Below are 19,399 nucleotides of genomic sequence, written 5' to 3' on the forward strand. Positions count from 1 at the left end.
TTTCTAGGCCCTAGGTATGATCTCAGGGTGTTGGATGGTATGGTGCCCGTGGCTTTTCTCGGAGTTCTCCCATTTTCTCTCATAACGTTCTCCAATTCTTTCAATCATTCACTGTCATTACTCATCTGTTTCCTTCAGTCTAAAAGGCATACTGTGGACCATGTTAAATTAAATGCAGAATTTCACATACGATATTTTAATGTTTTGGCTTGAAACACAAATTTTAGATTCACATTTATTTAGTATAATTCCTCTTATGGTGTTAGCATGGCCAAGTTTTCTGAATATTATTATGCCTTTGATAACCTTCAAGAATAACTTAATTGAATTCCACTACAGAACACTGAATTGACTTTACAAAGAAAAGTAAGAAGCAAAGCCACTAGAAATTCGGTTAATATAACCATGATTTTATTCATTCTTTTGAAGTCACCCACTTCCAGAAGGCTATATTCACGCAACCGTGCGTAATGAACTTGAATACTTTACCTTGTTTTAAAAAATGTGTCTTTTTATTTTTTTTAACAGCAGCAATGTATTCATATACAGAAGTTAATGCGTAATTACACTCTGATTATTCTGTACAATGATTAAGTGTAATTTCATACTTTATACAGACACAAAATACAGTAAAACATAAGAACATGAAAAAGTGCATGAGTTAGTCCTAACAAAGAATCTACTGGATAGTTATGAATTCTCGCCCAATGACTCTACAACTTTAAACCTAACTAGTCTTCTGAAATCAACGAGCACTTAAAGAATAAATATATGTTACAGGACAGTGAATCTACATGATTCGACCATTCTACAGGGTGTGCGTAAAATCTCCATTCAAATTCAAAATTATTGTAATTTACAAAACTACTCATATTTAAATGAAACGCCTACAGATCGAAAGAGTGAGCAAGTATCAGCTGCTTGGTGGGAAATGTCACTAATGTGCAAAAGCGACGCACAATAACATTTCTCGCAAACCATCAGTTAACTAAACCGACTCCAGTCAGTAGTTATTTCTATGACGGTAGACATCCTAGGTAACGTATGGGAGAGGTTCGACTACTAACTTGAAGTGTGATGTGCCAGGACACATTGAATATTTCACTGAAAAGTTCTCACCTCACCAAGATTTCTGTTCAAACCAAAAACTACACAGACACTACTTACATTCAACAACTCACTCATCGTCTTTTTTCTTTCAAAGTGTACTTACTGATTATGTACTCTACAGCTTCGGTCAGTAAATTTGATTGAAAACGATGTAGCTTCAATTATTAATTGATAGAGCGCCCACTTCTGACGCGTGGGATCCCTCGTCTGATCCCAGCTTCCGCTAAATTGGCTTTGTGATGGAAAAACATAGTATGTGTGGATTTTTCGGGGTTCTTCCATTTTCTCCCACCATTATCATTCATTTCATCATCACAAGCTCCTTTAGCCTCTATGCTTAATTATGAGACGTTAAACTCAATATTTTGTATTATACAAGGTGTTAATGAACTATACTGACAAACAAAGAAGTGATTCCTCACATTACAACAAGAGAAAAACTTCATATAGACCTGTGGGGAAAAATGCATAGTTTCAGAGTTAGACCTGTCCAAAATCGCCGCAAAGCCAAATTTCAACACACGCTATTTACAATTCAAAACCCAGTGGACCGGCGGTTCATATCAGCGTAAAGGAAGTCATGCATACGCAATCCAAAAATGCATGCGCAACCAAAAAAAAGGTAAGCTTTGACAACAATGGGTACGGAATGCTTCAGCGGGACGTCGGAAGTATTAGTGACTGCCATCTCACGGTTACTTGTATTCGGAATAACACGTGCTGAGAGTATTTCGTCACGGTATGTGTCACGTATAAGCGTGAAACAAAATATCACAGCACTCATTATTCTGAACACGAGAAACCGTGCAGCTGGTAGTTCCTTACAATTCCGACTTCCCGCCGAAATATTGTGTATCTCTTGTTGTCAATGCTTGGCTTTTGCGTACTTTGGATCCACTTTGAAATTAAGAGCATGGCTGGGGATTATACCCTGTAGAGGATCCCTTACATATCCAATGATGCATATTGATGAAATATGCATTATGACTTAATTTATGCTGATATGAATCACCAGTCGAATCGAAATAGTGCGTGTTGAAATTTAGCTTCTCGACGATTTTGGACAGTCCTAGCTCTGAAACTCAAGGGCGCTGATTTGTCTGTAAATTTGGGGGAACCCATTCAGATGCAGAAGGTATATATATATATATATATATATATATATATATATATGAGGATTTTAAGACAAATTGCATTTAAATTATGCCAAATATTGTATATTCATAAATACAATAGGGGAGCCCACATGAACTTTGGGGGGACCCGGGCCCCCCAGGATCGGCGCCCTTGCTGAAACTATGCACTTTTCCCCACAGGTCCATACGAGCTTTTATTTTGATGATGTACGGAGTCACCTCTTCCGGCTTGTCGGCATAGTTCATTAACACCCTATTTTATATTATATATATATATATATATCGGGTGTTCTAAAAATGTCGCCCACGGACCACAGAGCACTATTCTACAGGCCAAAATAAAGCGAAATTATTATATGATCGTATGACCTCCGGAACCCCCTCCAGTCGTTATGGGGGAACCAAATTTCACAATATGGCATGTCGCAGATTAACTTGGAACTATAAGCATTACTCTAGGAATACATCAGTTAAATCGATTTCTACACTAATAAGTGATGCTAGTATCAATCTATATTGACTTTAGCTGGCATCTGGAAAGAATCGATGCAACTATTTGATAGATTGGTAGATCTACTCTATATTTTATCTGCGACGCTGCCACATAGTGCAATTGTTATCTCGAGGCGAGAACCCGAAAGATGTACAAATATTATATATATATATATATATATATATATATATATATATATATATATATATATATAGCTTTATTACGACTTGCAGAATAGTGGTCTATGGTCCGTGTGAGCCATTTTTAGGATATCCGATATAATAATCATGGATGGTGCATGAACTTAAAAATCCTTTCGAACTGCAGTCGTTTCATTCAGCTACGAACTTCGAAAGGGATGAAAACTTTCGACACACCCTGTATAGCAGGGATGCAAATAAGCAAGAAAATTTTACTAGCCCAAGAAAAATGCTACTAGCCGACATCCCACAATAGAAATCATTTACTTACCACAATAGTGATATTAAATACTCGCCCACGCCGGTGAATCACTCGCCCGCCTGAGTGGGCGGGTGATTATTTGCATCCCTGTTGTATAGTAATATACGTACAATGAAGCTATAACAGTTAATAGGATTAAAAGCTACGATCTACATAATTACATAATCCAAACGGCATACGAAGATATACTAGTTTAAAAAAAAAAAAAAAAATCTAAAATTTATAAAATGTGGTTAACACAAACATAGTTTAGTATACTGAACAAGAAATCAATCAATTCAATTATATTTTATACAAAATACTTACACTAAAGCAATATATACAGGAATACTGATTTGCATGCATTTCTACACTGCCTTATCATTCAATGTTCAACTCAAGATTAACAGCAAATAAAAAGTACGAGCAAGTTGTTTCCTTGAGGCGTAAAACAGAGGATTTTAGCACCGAGGTTATGCAAAGCGTCAATCTGCAGTTTAATATGGTATCTAAACTGTATAAGGCTCCCATCAAGAACCTAACCCAGGTCTCTTACATCAAATGAAATATTCTCTAACTATTTTTTGATTTCCATTTTCCGCTTCTAATAAGATATTTGTTTACTAGATTATGTGTTTTGTAACCATTACCTAGATGATACGGTAGAGTGCAATCGAGAAGTCTTTGTTTCCTTACGCTCAGTCCGCAAATAGCTTCCCCAATTACCTTACGATGGTGGTCAATATCAAAATTCAGTATCCGCTTTGAGAACGAACCCGGCACCACACATACTGGCCGTCATTAAAAAGGATCTTAAATACGTGGTACAATCATGTTAAAATAATACGAACCTCTACCCGAAATGTGTAGTATGCCTTAATTTTGCTCAGCAATTTCCAGTTACTGGCACAGATATTTTAACTTACAAAACTAAATCGAAATGCTAACACGCTCAGAAGTTTTAACAACCATTTTACTTACCCGAAATGCTGAGATTTAAAAATATCTTCTCGTTTCTAGTTTTCGGTTCTTACCTGGAGCCTTGTTTACAGAGAATAAAAATAAGAAATAAAGTAATAAAAACAACAAAGTAATAAAACGGACGGCGTCTTTAGGATAAAGCAGTGTGAAAAACCAGTCGATATCTACCGGTCACACGATGTCTCTATCCTCACGAACAAGGCCCCAGGAGAAAGCTGAAAACTAGGAGGTGTAAAATGCTTTCAGGTACCTGAATTTCAAGTAAGTAAAATAAACCGATATGCCATTCATATGGAAAGTTTTAATACTAACCGAAAACCAATAAACAAACAAGTAAAGACAGATTTCTAAGTGACTAAAATCGGCGCGACCTACACCAAGAATAATTTCTTCACAACGATGCATGCAAAATTATAAGTCAGTTACAAAATTCTACTGCTAAAATAAAAATAAATAAACCAAAATTACTACTGGCAAAATAAAAATAAATAAATAAATAAACAAAACTGAGGTCGTTACTACACAGTAGCTACTTTGTCCTACCATGTACCTTTGCAATGTCAGGAATTGCTTCGAATAATTCAATAAGCTTGGTAAAACCATAGTCTGCAACTCGGCACTGATGCCCGAAATGATGATGGTACGCTGGGATGAATTTGTTAAACAACATACTGCATTGGGGAGCATGGCGCAATAATTCAATTACCTGAAAAAATGGGCCATTCTAAAATAATTCAATTCTATTTTGATCCCAATTGTAATTCCTTATAGCAGTTACTACATTTACAATATGTTAGATATTTTCCTATTAACCTCTAAACAATAAATACCAAGTATCGGATAGTGACTGGACACATTTTATTTTATTTATAAGAACGTGGGATCTCGCCCATCTATAAATATATTTAAAATGTAGAACTTCCTTGGGAGTCAATTTTAGAATTCTTTCCTACGTCTTGATTTTTAAATATCGCAATCAATGCAAATATAAACATTATTAAAAAATAAATAAATAAATAAATAAATCAGTGGAAGCCAAATCTTCATAGCAGAAGAGTGAATCCAAGTAGTTATTTAGATTCCATATTACCGATATTCATTTTGCGCAATCTTTTATTTTTTAGTTCACTGATTTATAGTGTTCTTAATTTTCTGTTTTCTTTGAAATGAATTGGAATGTTAATAGCCTGATTTTTCTAATTTTCGTTTCAAATCTATTTAAATGTCCCTTACTTGCTGAAAATTAAAATTTATTACATAATTTCAATCTATTCTAATACGCAAAAGAACGTCTGAGTAACAGGGAAAGAAAGTGAGTGAGTGAATATGTGTGTGTGTGTGTGTGAGAGAGAGAGAGAGTGAGTGAGAGAGAGAGTGTGAGAAAGTGAGTGAAAGAAAGACAAAGAATGCAAGTGTGTGAGAGACTGCATGAATGAGAGATAGAGTGAGTGAGAGGGAAAAAGTGAGAGAGAGAGAGAGAGAGAGAGAGAGAGAGAGAGAGAGAGAGTGTGAGTGAGTGAGTGAGTGAGTGAGTGAGTGAGTGAGTGAGTGAGTGAGTGAGTGAGTGAGTGAGTGAGTGAGTGAGTGAGTGAGTGAGTGAGTGAGTGAGTGAGTGAGTGAGTGAGTGAGTGAGTGAGTGAGTGAGTGAGTGAGTGAGTGAGTGAGTGAGTGAGTGAGTGAGTGAGTGAGTGAGTGAGTGAGTGAGTGAGTGAGTGAGTGAGTGAGTGAGTGAGTGAGTGAGTGAGTGAGTGAGTGAGTGAGTGAGTGAGTGAGTGAGTGAGTGAGTGAGTGAGTGAGTGAGTGAGTGAGTGAGTGAGTGAGTGAGTGAGTGAGTGAGTGAGTGAGTGAGTGAGTGAGTGAGTGAGTGAGTGAGTGAGTGAGTGAGTGAGTGAGTGAGTGAGTGAGTGAGTGAGTGAGTGAGTGAGTGAGTGAGTGAGTGAGTGAGTGAGTGAGTGAGTGAGTGAGTGAGTGAGTGAGTGAGTGAGTGAGTGAGTGAGTGAGTGAGTGAGTGAGTGAGTGAGTGAGTGAGTGAGTGAGTGAGTGAGTGAGTGAGTGAGTGAGTGAGTGAGTGAGTGAGTGAGTGAGTGAGTGAGTGAGTGAGTGAGTGAGTGAGTGAGTGAGTGAGTGAGTGAGTGAGTGAGTGAGTGAGTGAGTGAGTGAGTGAGTGAGTGAGTGAGTGAGTGAGTGAGTGAGTGAGTGAGTGTGTGTGTGTGTGTGTGTGTGTGTGTGTGTGTGTGTGTGTGTGTGTGTGTGTGTGTGTGTGTGAGAGAGAGAGAGAGAGAGAGAGGAGAGAGAGAGAGAGGAGAGAGAGAGAAAAAAAATGAGTGTAAGAAAGTGAGTTAGTGAGAGTGAGTGTAAGAAAGTGAGTTAGAGAGAGTGAAAAAGTGAGTGAAAGAAAGTGACACACACACCAAATTTTTAACAGACATTTCTTTACTAAATCTAATCGCGTACGAAGCAATTTTCTCGATTTTTGACTCAAGAGAAAGTGGTGGGGGAGATGTCACACGTTTTGAAGGTTCAAAATAAAGTATTGAGTATCTTGGAAGACCCTGAAGTTAAACAACCGAAACTACTGTACTGTTTTATAGGAAGCATACTTTTTAGTTCGTGTGAAGAACTAGCACTTCTGCTAATACTGAATAATTAAATTGAAGCAATATTAAATTTTATGCAATGAAAATTAATTTTGAGAAAGCAAAGGGCATTTAACTAACTAAAAAATCAGTGAAATCAAAACATTAAAATTCATTTCAAAGGAAACAGAAAACTAACCTCTATAAATCAAAGAAACTAAAAAAATAAAGATTGGTGTAGGTACTCGACACCGTTAAGCAGCAGGTTCCATCTCATATAGCCTCGACACTAAAGCGACGTTAACTCAAATTAATTAATTAAATCAATTTAAAATGCAGACATTTCAGCAAGGTTTTATTTGTATGAAGTTTAACATCCAAACTCCGAGGCTATACGAGACATGTGATCTACAGTTTAACATGGAATGTGGTATCTGAACTTCATGAGCTACAACGAGAATCTAATATTAGTTTCCCCAACACCATTTTAAGTGTTAGGGACTGAAAGAAGCTCGTGTTTTCCACGAGAGAGGAAACTCCGAAACGCTATCCAACGGACGACCTCTAACATCTCGAAGTGTGAAAAGAGTGCCACTGAAAGAAATTCCCAAATCTTAACGTGATCCAACACGTCCAAATTACCTGTATTATTCTTTGTAGGATTTTGGAACATTACTGTTGCAGCAATTGCTTCTAGCAGATAGGATTTACTGAGTGTCATTAAGTGAACAGTATGTCAAGAAGTGAAAGGGAAAAAAAGGATACTGTGCAGCACCTGATTACATTAAGGTTAGTTTAAAGGGACAAGTTTCACCGCTAGATGTCACTACAGTCTTCATATCTCTCTCGTGTATTTTTTTACCTTTCACGAAAATTCACGATTTCACTTAAATTTCAACCTAGAGACTTCACATTTTTTAGAGAAGGAACTTCATAATCTATCCAAGAGAACAATCCGTGCCGATTTTTTATTTAGCATTTTCTTTATTGTTGAAATGGCTTGAATGTTGAAATGGATATCCAAACCTTTAACAATGTAACCGTTTCAACAATGAAGAAAATTCTAAATAAAAAATCGGCACGGATTGTTCCCTTGCATAGATTATGAAGTTCCTTCTCTGAAATTTTGAAGTCTCTAGGTTGAAATTTGTAAGAGAAATTGTAAATTTTCGTGAAAGGTAAAAAATACATGTAAGAGATACGATGACTGTAGTGACATCTAGCGGCAATACTTGTCCCTTTACACCAACCTTAAAGGAATCCCACTTTAACCTATATAATATCATCAATAAATAAAACTTTAGTTATACCAATAAATAAAACAATATTTTAAGGCAAAGAATACTAATAACCTTTACATGATAATAGCTTTCATAGTATTGAGGTTACCCTGGGGGGTTCCCAGTACTTTTTTTTCTTTTGTTTGTTTTAAAACGTGAACATGATGCAGTCGTTACACTGCTGAGCACTACAACGGTATGCTATTCACCTTCACTCTTGAGCTACGATGGCTTGGTCTTGCACAACTGTCAATACAAACACTTTTTACAACAATTTCCTGGGCGCTTCACTTCCAGATTTTACATCACTGGACCTAATTTCCACGTGATTACTTCTTATAAGGATTAAATAAAGATAACTATGTAACCTTTTGAAAAATGCTGCAAAACTCGACAAGTCAAAGCGTTCATAGCGAGATAATGGGAACCTCAGCTGTACTGCATGCGTTATGTAGGAATGACAAATCAAGCATGTTTACTTTGAGTCGGGGGCTCTGTTATTCAAACCTAGAGCACTGAATTGGTCGGATGGATTAGAGTTTCTCTGAGACGTGTAGTTACAGTTTAAAATGAAATTCGAACTGATATAATGTGTTCACATTTTCCAAGGCTTTCCCCACTGGCAATCTAATCTAGCACGCCGTCCACTGCTGCGATTTCTAGTACCTTAAATATGTATTTCACTAATTTCCAATAAATGTGTTTGTTCTTGATATTTGAGTTTAAAACGTTAGGATTAGGAATTAGATTTCTTAGCTTTCGGCGTCTATGGCCATGTTAGCCCATCACGTATGAGGGATGATGTCCGTCGGCGATCACACTGTCCGGGGAATTAGGGAGGAAGAAGCGCCCTGGAACCACTGTGTTAGTCTATGGTCACCAATTTTTTAGCCTGACATACTCTGACGACATCGGTGAAATAAACAAATGCATTGAGAGAACTGTACGTGGTCAGATTGGCGCCGACATGGTCTGGCGACTACGGCCGACTTCTACCGACCACCGATAGGAAACAAATTATTTTGTTTTTGTAGTCAGACTATGCCAGACTAGCGGGTGCGGATGGTTTACAACTCACCGCAAGTAAAGAGACTCCCATTTACATGTTACAGCAAGCCGTTCTTCTGCTGATATACATTTTCGAAAATTACTTTGCTTCTCTATGCGTCCTCGGATCTTATGTAAGATGTGCTAAAAATGTATCCTGTTCCATTCTGAAGTGCTGAAAAAACTTCTGTGGCTGCTCCACCAACTTTGGAAATAGCGTGTGAAACTCGCCACATTTCTCTCTTTCTTGAAAAATAGTATTTGAATATTCGTTCCTATCTTCCTCTAAAAGTAATATTTTTAACACAGGATTTTCTAATAGCCGCAATTCCTCGTCCATACTGTATCCCACAAGACAGACTGACGACGAATCGGTTGCAGTGACCAAGCAGTCGGCAGACGCGGTCGGCTGTAATCGCCAGAATGAAAAATCGAATGCACTGTGACCGTAGGCTTAGGTATCATTCCGGCACTTGCCTGATATGAATGAGGGAAAACTTTATTCAGGATGATTGACCTGAAAAGGCATTTGCATTTTTCGACGGAATGTCAATGGGAATAGAACCCGGGACTGCTTGCACCAAAGACTAGAGCGTTAGTGACTGCGCTATGCGAGGCCACTTGAGTTTAAAATTTATCATTATCACAAAACATTCTACATGTTGTTGCAATTTTCACTATATTATAGGAAATAACTTCAAAACTACTCTTACCGATTTTTTTCCAACCAAAGATATATAAACAAAATAATGTTACATAATGAAAATTTGAATATTACAACGATGAGTTCTTTTAACATTCAAAATTTGACCCATCCTAACTATGACAATTTTTCTTATTTATTGAATAACTTCCTCAGACATTACGGAACTCGTTCTGTGAAGTTTGTGTCAACAGGTTCCACTACGTCGTCTTTATGTTTACCACTCTAAGAAAATTTACTTTCTGGGTGCTCCTCGTATGTGAATATTAGAGAACAAGCATACTACATCAATACTGATTACAAAACTTCTCCAATGCAAGCTACAAGGTTGCTTAGTAGTTAAAATTATAAGCCTCTAGGATAATTCGAAAAACGAATACCCAGTAAACACGATATTTTTGTACACTATAAAATTTCGTAAACACGTTATTTTTGTACATTATAAAATTTTAAGTCCCTATGATTAACTGTTTAAGAAAAAAATACGTCACAGCTTGCCAACATGCACTTTTACCTGGGGCAATCGTAGCTCTTTTGGTATCATTCGAACATTTTTACTGAATAGTTGCTACACAGCATATTCAAAATTGTAACTACAGAGCATATTCAAAATTGTAACTGGTAACTTAAACTGGATTTCTTATTGTCATTTGGCCAAATTTACCGTATTTGCATCTATAAGAAACTCACCCCCATTGTGGAAAGAATGTTTTCACTGCATATTGAAGAATTTTTTGCAAAATTATCACTATTTTTTAAATACAGTCAGCGACAAAAGTTATTTCTGTTCGGTAGAATTTATTTTGGGAATAACGGTGGTATGGCTGGTATTTTGCAATTAACGATGCTGATAACGTACCGTCATTACATTTCTTTTTAATTAACTGAAACTTTTACTCAAATTGTCCTTCCATTCTGAAGTTTTTACGAAACTGATTTCATCAAACGAAAAGAACTTTTGCCGCTGACTGTACAAAGTGATATTTTAGCAAGAAACATATGTAGAATTGCACACGCATCTGGGAATATCTATACTGCATGTGCGTCGAGAGAAAAGAATACATACTATGAGACGGTAAATGAAGCGATTGTATTCCAGCCGCGTACATAAAATGAGTCTCTTAAAATGTACGCAATTGGAATACATACACTTGTTGCACACCATAAGGAAACAAAGAAGACATCGAGCAACAAAGAGTCGGGAAAATAATATCTTAAAATTGAAATAACCAAAATCTCTGTATCGGCGTATCAGACGCATTCCATTCTTGGATTACCCCCCCCCCCCAAAAAAAAAAAAGCATCTTATATCCCAGCAAATATAGTGCTTACTCTCTTATTTACATATTGCACCTCCACAATAAGACTGTCGTAACTCAATAGGTTTTAAACTGTTACCAATTTTTAATGTGTAATAATTGCAATTTGTATTAAAAAAAAAAAAAATCCTTCACAATAATTAAGGGTCTTCACTACAGCGAAATTAAACTTCCGCTAATTTTAGAGTTTTCCTGTAATATCTTCAAAACAAATAAAAATATTCGAAAAGCAGAAACGTAGTGAACTAGACAATACGATTTTGCACGTGATACCGTTATCACAACTCATCTATCTGCTTTCGATTTGGAACTGAAGATAGATTTAGCATTTTTTGCGGGTTCTATAAATAGCGGCATGCCAAAAGCAGATAGGTGAATTGTATCACATGCAAAATCATATTGTCTACTTCACTACGTTTCTGCTTTTCGAATATTTTTATTTGTTTTGAAGATATTACAGAAAAAGTCTAAAATTAGCGGTAGTTTAATTTCGCTGTAGTGAAGACCCTTAATACTATACATATTGAAATAACGTAACAATTCCCAAAAACAGGAAAATTAATAAAGTTTCTTAGATACAACGATTTTTTAGAGGGAGAGGGGGGATTACATATAAAATTGACAGTTTAGTGAGTACGGCAGTCTAATTCCGGGGGAGCGAAAATATAAATTTGAGAGAGTAACAGAAGAGTAAATGCTATGATTATCGCTTATGCTTCCACGACAATTACGTAAAGAGATTTCGCGATCAAAGGGGCAAGGATATGGAAAAAACAACGGAATCTGTGTAAAGTGAACACTTGCTCAAAGTCGAATGTTATCCAATTCAGAGTATACTTTGGTTCCATTATCTTCAGCTTTTAGCAAATTTTGGTGTACTTAAATTTTACAGGAAAAACTGTGTTACCTTAAATGTCATAGCAGAATATCAATCCATTTAATACAGCTTATAAAAACTAGATATCAACTTACTTCAATCGAAAACTGTCTAGTCTTCTCGATTTCTTCGGAAGTTTGCTCTCTCTTGGGAATGGAAATGATTGTATCTTCACCAACCTGTGACACAACCACTGTGTTCTCGGACACTTCACTTAAGATGTCATTAAACTCACACACACCGTAGTCTGTAATTTTGAACGGCCGATTCATCACTTTCTGATAGACTGATGAGAACTCCGACAGAGACACTTGTTTGCTGGCCTGCGATTTCAACACTCGGAGAAGATCGGATGTGAAACGTCTTACTTGGGCTTTGTGGGACAAAGTAACTGTTCGTTTGTTACCTTCACCCATAACCTGAAAACGAAGAAACAACACAATAGGAAGTACGACATGAGAAGAACTTACTAGTTTCCAAGTCTTCTACATATACACATTTTAAAATTGTATTTTAACGTCATCGGCGCTAACCGATCTATTAATTATACCTTTTTATATAGGTATATACGGTAATGGACACTGAAACTGAAACACGTGCGGACATAGCATAGGATGTTCGCGGGGTGCACCAGAGCCATCTGGTAGTTTATATCGTACTGTTGGGCAATAAGTCATATGTGCGGGTCCTTGGTAGTCACTCCAGTAGACGAGGTTCGTCATTAAATGACAAATCATGTGTAAAGCGGTATAGTGAGGAAGATGTTTGACTTCAAAAGAGGGCAGATCGTATGAGTGTGTCTAGCAGGTGCATCTGTCTCCAAAACTGCAATACGAATTACAGTATCCAGAGTGATGTGTGCATAAGGACACGAAGGGCAAACAACATCCGCAAGGAGCAACTGCAGTAGAAAACGGAAAACCGGTGTATCGGCAATCACCGCAGAAGTGAATACACACCTCACTGAACCTGTCTGCACGAAAATAGTCCATTGATATCTCCATATAGCCAACATTCATGGCAAAGTTGCGATACCGAAGCCTTTCATCAGTAGCACAAACGCCCAAAATGGGTACAGTGGTACCAGAAACATAAAATCTGGACGTTGGATGACCTAAAAGTGTCATATTCTCGGATGAGTCCAGCTACACTGTTTTCCAAACGGAGTATTCGTCTAAAGAAACCCCTCTGCTGCACCCAACCTAGACTGTTTGGTGCCCACAGTCAAACATGAATGCGGATCCGTCATGGTTTGGGGTGGAATATCGTGTTAAAATTTGCTCTCCTTACTGTTCTAGAAGGTCGTGTCACTGCTAAGGTCTACCTAGGTATAAGATCATTCTGGAGGTCCATTTACACCTATGGTTCGAACAGTCTTCCCGGACGGTGGTCAAGTGCTCCAGCATGATAACTGCCCCATTCACATGCTAAACTTGTCACAGAGTGGTTCGATGATCATGACAGTGAGGCTGAATATCTGCCATGGTCCGCTCAATAACCGGATGTCAACATTATTGACCCTAGAAGAGGTGGACTGAGGAAACGTTTCCCTCCAGCACGTACATGTGCTGACTGTCACTGCGCTTCAAGAGGAATGGTTGACAATCCCTCTGCAAACGGTGCAGGATCTTTAGCAATCCTTCCGTAGTAGTGTTGCTGCTGTACTGGACTAAAAAGGTGCTCCAACACTTTATTAAATACAAATTATGGCTTTCTACTAGAAGTTTCAGTTTCAATGTCCACTACTTATATACAGGGTTTTCATAAAGTCTGGACGGATTTAATTTGCTTATAATTTTCTTTAAAATGCTCATAATGAAATCAAATAAAGTGCAAACGATAGCGGAAGGATTAAATTTTTAGTTGGCAACACTGTTAAATAAGCGGCAATTCTGAACACGTTGAGAGAGGGAGAGGGAGGGCAAGGGTCAGTTTCTTACCAAATTCCATCCATTGTTGTTTCAATGTTGACTGTTAAAAGTAAGTTGTAAGCTGTATTAGTGTGTGTGTCTTTTAAAGAAATAAATGAAAAACTCCTCTGAGAAGACTATTTCTGAGAAGGCTGGCATTTCGGATCAAACATGGCGGAACGCTGTGAGTGGATTCCAGCGCCGCCTACGCGAATATGTGGACGTAAATGGCGCCCAGTTGGAGGTGTGGCGGTGAATGAACTGAGCTGATGCAGATTACAGGTAAAAATTTAATCCTTCCGCTACCGTTTGCACTTTATTTGATTTCAATATGAGCATTTTTATGTAAATTATAAGCGAATTAAATCCGTCCATACTTTATGAAAACCCTGTATATCGAGAGAGAGAGAGAGAGAGAGATTACCAAAATAGTGAAAATCTCAGACTACAATAATACACTAAGTACTACCGCTATAACGTTTCATCAAATAGAGAGAGGATGAAGTAGGGAGAAAGAATATATAAAAGTGTGAAACATGTACAGATAGGATTCATCCTAGAATACAAGATCACGTGATATGGTTACCAGTTTGAAATTAGATTGAGGTTAGGGGAGAAAAACGAAACTAATGGGACAGATGAGGTCGATAAGAGTGCAGGACAGTTGTGGAATAAGAAATTAATTCTCCCTCCTATTGATTTCTGCTATTGTATTTGGACAACCCTGCGAACAAATCGAGGTTGGCCTTTTTTGATATAAATATTTGTTAACTCCACTTACATGTTAATAAATACGGAAATTAGAATCATGCGTTAGTCAAGCCCTTTTTAATAGAACGCTAAAAACGACCCTGCATAAGGCCCTAAGCCTTTAAAAGATAAAGCGAGTGAATTACAGCTCAATTGTGTCGCGAAACTGAAAATTACCATACTAATCGCACCCGGCTAATAGGTTTATTTTTTTCCTTCTTCACAAAAGCACTTTCACTCGACGTTGTTCTATGTTCAATATAACAACAGATTTGTATGCTGTGCAGATCTTTAACTGTATAACTTGTATATGTAAACAATTAATGTTTGATAGTCCTACTGTTAGTTCTAGCTATTGCTTTTTTATATTTTTTTCTGCCTCTCATTTGAAATTAAAAGAATACTAAAAATAATATAGTCTTAAAAAAAAAAAAAAAAAGACTTACCTGTACAACATGCGACAAAGCTTCAAACAGTTCGATGAGTTTCGTAAAACCATAATCGGCTACGCGACACTGTCTCCCGAAATGGTGGTGATATGCAGGAATAAAACGATTAAAAAGTATTTGGCAGTGTGGTGCAGTCTTTAATAAATCCACCAATTCTCTGCTGAAAAGGGTTAACTGGCCAGCTAGAGGTGGACTTACGCACTTTATCTGATCTGAAAATAAAACAAATATATGTAAGTTTTTTTCTAATTAATTTCAGAAAACTATTGGATATTGTATCAAGTGTTTATGTAGAGAATCTATTCCTACATCTCAACAAGAGCTACCCCAAAATTAAAATGCATGGTATTGTACAGTTGGCTTCAAGAAATGAAATGAAATCTTTGATTTTTACGTCCCACGAGTGTGCCGGTTAGGCTAAAGGAGATTGTGAGTATGAGAAGTGAATGAAATTGTGGAATTAAGAAAGTGGGAGGAAACAGGAGAACTCCGAGAAAACCGACACACACGGCGTTTGTCCACTACAAAGTCCACTTGGCACGAGCTAGGATCGAACCCATGACCCCATGCACCAGAGGTGAACGCTCTACCACTGAGCCCCCGCGGCCCAATTGGCTTCAAGAGTTGAGGACACATTCACTTGATATGTTTGCGCGGACAATGAGAATATAGAATATGACGGAATTGCCTAATAATCCTCAAATGACGAAAAGTTCATTACCACAAATCACCAGCATATTTTCAGCTTTTAAGCTACGGACATTGTGGGACATTACTTAAGAAGCCTCATTGGAGAAAATAATTAATACTTTAACCAATTAAGTAAACAAGCAAAATATTTGTATGTAAAAGAAATGTACTAGCAAATTTTCATATAGCGGGAAAAAATTGTCCTCCATTCATTATAAATACAATCTTGATCATAAAAACACATTGTAATTACTCCTCGTAACAGGTTTGTAAGTTCAAGCCCGAAATTTGGATACCAATAACTCGGGAACTAAAGGTCTCTACTTTGACCAAATTTGTAAGTTAGTAAGACCTTAACAAGCTTAATACTGCTGAAATATGAGATTAATTCTTGTTCTAGGTTCTAATTTAGAGGTGTATTCTGAGGGGTACAATAATAAAATCTCATAAATCAATCTTAAGAGTTTTAAATAGAGCTGAATTTTGAATGTGAATTGAAGTGTCTGTTAATGAATTGTCTTTCTGCACTGGAAAAAGTCTACCACAAACAGATTTCTCTGACATACCTGGTAGATCCTGATGATGATTAATATTCCAATTAAGTGCTTTTGATTATTGTTCAGCTCTAACCCTGATATAGTCTTGATGGTGGTGAATTATTGCCTCGGAAACGAAGTACTGATGACTAGTAGTCCTTTACTAATCATAAAAGCGATTATGCCGAACACCTTCTGTTTCGGCGGTGTTAAACTCGAAACGAATACTGTTAAATCGAAGGCAGATAAATGAAGACTATTATGAAAATTTTTAGGGAAAATGCAATGTTTTGTACATGGAACTGCCTGTAAAAGCCTGTCAGGTTTTGACAGGTATACAGGCGCCTGTTTCGGCGAAAATACATGTAAAGAAAATATTACAGACACACTGTCTTCAGATGATATGCATGTGGAAAAAGTATTAAACTTCTGTTGGAAATTTTGCATGGAAACGCGTTTTGGACGCGTTGTACAGAGCCTGTACATTAAAATGAGAACATGCAATGTACACGTAGTCACTAACATGCAAGTAAATGGAAGGAATATATGCATGTAAAGTACATTGAATAGATTGTTGATATTAATTCGCAATACAGTAAGAATGAAAAGTACAAGGAAGGTGCATGTTTATCAACGTGTAATATACATGTGACATTCGCATTACATGTAAATATCATGTATTAGCGTATAGCATGGAAAACGCATGATGTAGAGTATGTTATTTTACATTTATCATTTTTGTGTACATGCGAAGTGTGTAACTCCCCTACGTGCAGTGTACAGGCAATGTACAGGTGAACGGGAACATGCAGTGATCATGATTGCCAATGAATGAATTAAACAGATACGTGTGGTCAACAAGGTGGATTGGAGCTAAACATTCACGTTATAAGCATAGGAAACATGCAATAGTCAGGCACAAGTCTCCAATTCGACATTCACTATGCAAGGTCCTGACACCTGTATAATACATGGGATTACAACTGAATACATTGCCTGTATTATCTTCGAGTACATGCGAAGTGTGAACCCACCTATATGCAATGCACAGGCAATATGCAGGTAAACGGAAATTGCAATGATCATTATTGCCAATAAATGGATTAAACAGATACGTGTAGTGAGTAAATAGCTTAAACAGATAAATGCGATGGACAAGGTTGATCAGAGTAAAACATTCACGTTACAGGGGTAGGGAACATGCAATATCCAAACATCAAGTCTCCACTTTGACATGCATATATGCAAGGTGCTGACATATATACAGAGGCGTGCGCAGACTCTTGGATTAGATGGATCAAATAGTAGTATTATTCCTTAAAGTATCCAGCCTACATTCTAGCAATCCACCTGTAACATACATTTCCCACATATGTCACAGGTGGAAGTAATTCACCTGTAACACGCAGGTCTCATGTATATTACATGTACATGTGATCAACGTTTAACATGCATGTGATCTACACAATACATACAAAATTCATGAACAGGCAAACTGCATGTTACATGTGGCTTCCATGTACATGTTACCTACATGTCTCTTCTGCCGTATACATACATGGAACGTACATGTCTTATGCGTATCCAACATCTGTGACATGCAAATTTTATGTACACTTAATACGATGTACTTTACTGTATATTTCGCTCGCACGCCCACTAATTCGCTAACACCTGTATTTGACATGTATTTAAAATGTCAATTACATTTTTATCATATGAAAAGCAGCTGTCATCAGATCCTCATGAGGTAACGTATATGTCAACTACATGGAATATGCCGGTTACGTACATGTCTTTCCACTCTCTACATGTTGTTTACACGCATTTTTCATGTTGCAAGATTGCAACTCTATCAACATGAAAACTACCTGTTTCCGTGAACATGCAATGATCTTGAAACAAATCGATACCTGTCTCATGCGTTTAAAAGTATTCCATTTTCAGGCGCATGTACAGGTGCCTGTAAACCACCTGCATTTTCTGTCTGGGAAACTAAAAAGAGAATTAGATTTGATTCGAAATAAAATCTAAGGTTGGTACTACCACAATATGCGTGTGAAATACTGTGGAGTGTAGGTATATGGTTCTTGAGTTACTGGCTACCAAACAAAGTTTGACCAATTCTAAAACCTAACGGCATATAAATCGAGCATCAAAGATCTGCACTACATCATAATATTTCGTGTGTAGTAAGCTCGAAGTTCTACCACCACGCCAAATTTGTCAAAACCAAATGAGTTCCATCAATCGCTTTTAGCAAAATTTGTTATTTCACTGAGTTTAAACAAACTTCAATAGCAAATAACTCAGAAACTTAACATCTGTAAGCCACAATATTTCATACTACGATCAAATGTGTACAAAGCTCGTCAAACTTTTACAACAATACAAAATTTGGTCGAGATCGGATGGATTTAATCGATCGTGATTTATTGAAATTTCATCATTTCACTAATTCGAAACCCAAATTTGCTGGTCAATAACTTGAGAACGAACGGTCTGTATACCATAATGTCATGAACGTACTACGCTACACGAGTTGTTCTACCATACCAAAATTCGTCAAGACCGGATTAGCATCGTCGATAGCATACCACATATAATGACGTTTCAATAAGTCGAACTTCAAATTTGATGGTTAATGAATTCTGCAACCAAAGGCCTGCATTTCAAAATACTTCATGTGTACTAAGTTCATGAAATTCTATCATCATTCCAATTTCGATCACAATCGGATGAGTTCCATCGATGGTGAGTTCTACTTATGCAGGTATGGGTAGAGCTAAATTATACACGGGAACGTTTATAAAGATCTTATTATAAATGGTGTAATACAACATCACTCTACTATCGATAGTTTACTAATAATGGGTAAAGAGATCCAAAGGCCCAAGTAGTCTAGAAAAGGTTTTCCACAAAGCTCAGAGCAAGCTAGGTGGAGTAGATTTGAGATCCCCAATGCTCATCGCAATCAGAGGGGGGTTTGAAAGTCACAACGCTCCACGCAAGCTGGGTGGCTGAGATTAGGAGTCTCACAGAGTTCCGAGCAAACTAAGTGGAAGGAAAGGAAGTCTAGAGCTCCGAGCAAGCTAAAGGCT

General features: G+C 37.3%; 1 protein-coding gene across 6 annotated transcripts in view; it reads right to left on the reverse strand.

Moving 5' to 3' along the window:
- Nucleotides 1-19,399, reverse strand: part of Marf1 (meiosis regulator and mRNA stability factor 1-like protein) — a 210,064-nt gene that overhangs the window by 32,572 nt on the left and 158,093 nt on the right. For 5 of the 6 annotated variants that reach the window (XM_081732009.1, XM_081732005.1, XM_081732008.1 and 2 more), the window contains 3 exons: nt 15,070-15,284; nt 12,059-12,382; nt 4,712-4,867 (listed from right to left, as the gene is read on the reverse strand). In XM_081732009.1, the coding sequence (XP_081588135.1) occupies nt 4,712-4,867; nt 12,059-12,382; nt 15,070-15,284 (695 nt within the window). The remainder of the gene's footprint in view (nt 1-4,711; nt 4,868-12,058; nt 12,383-15,069; nt 15,285-19,399) is intronic. The other variant, XM_081732010.1, reaches the window with a different exon arrangement.

Source organism: Thermobia domestica, chromosome 11 (genome assembly GCF_964235325.1).
Source record: "Thermobia domestica chromosome 11, izTheDome1.hap1.1, whole genome shotgun sequence".
NCBI lineage: Eukaryota > Metazoa > Arthropoda > Insecta > Zygentoma > Lepismatidae > Thermobia > Thermobia domestica.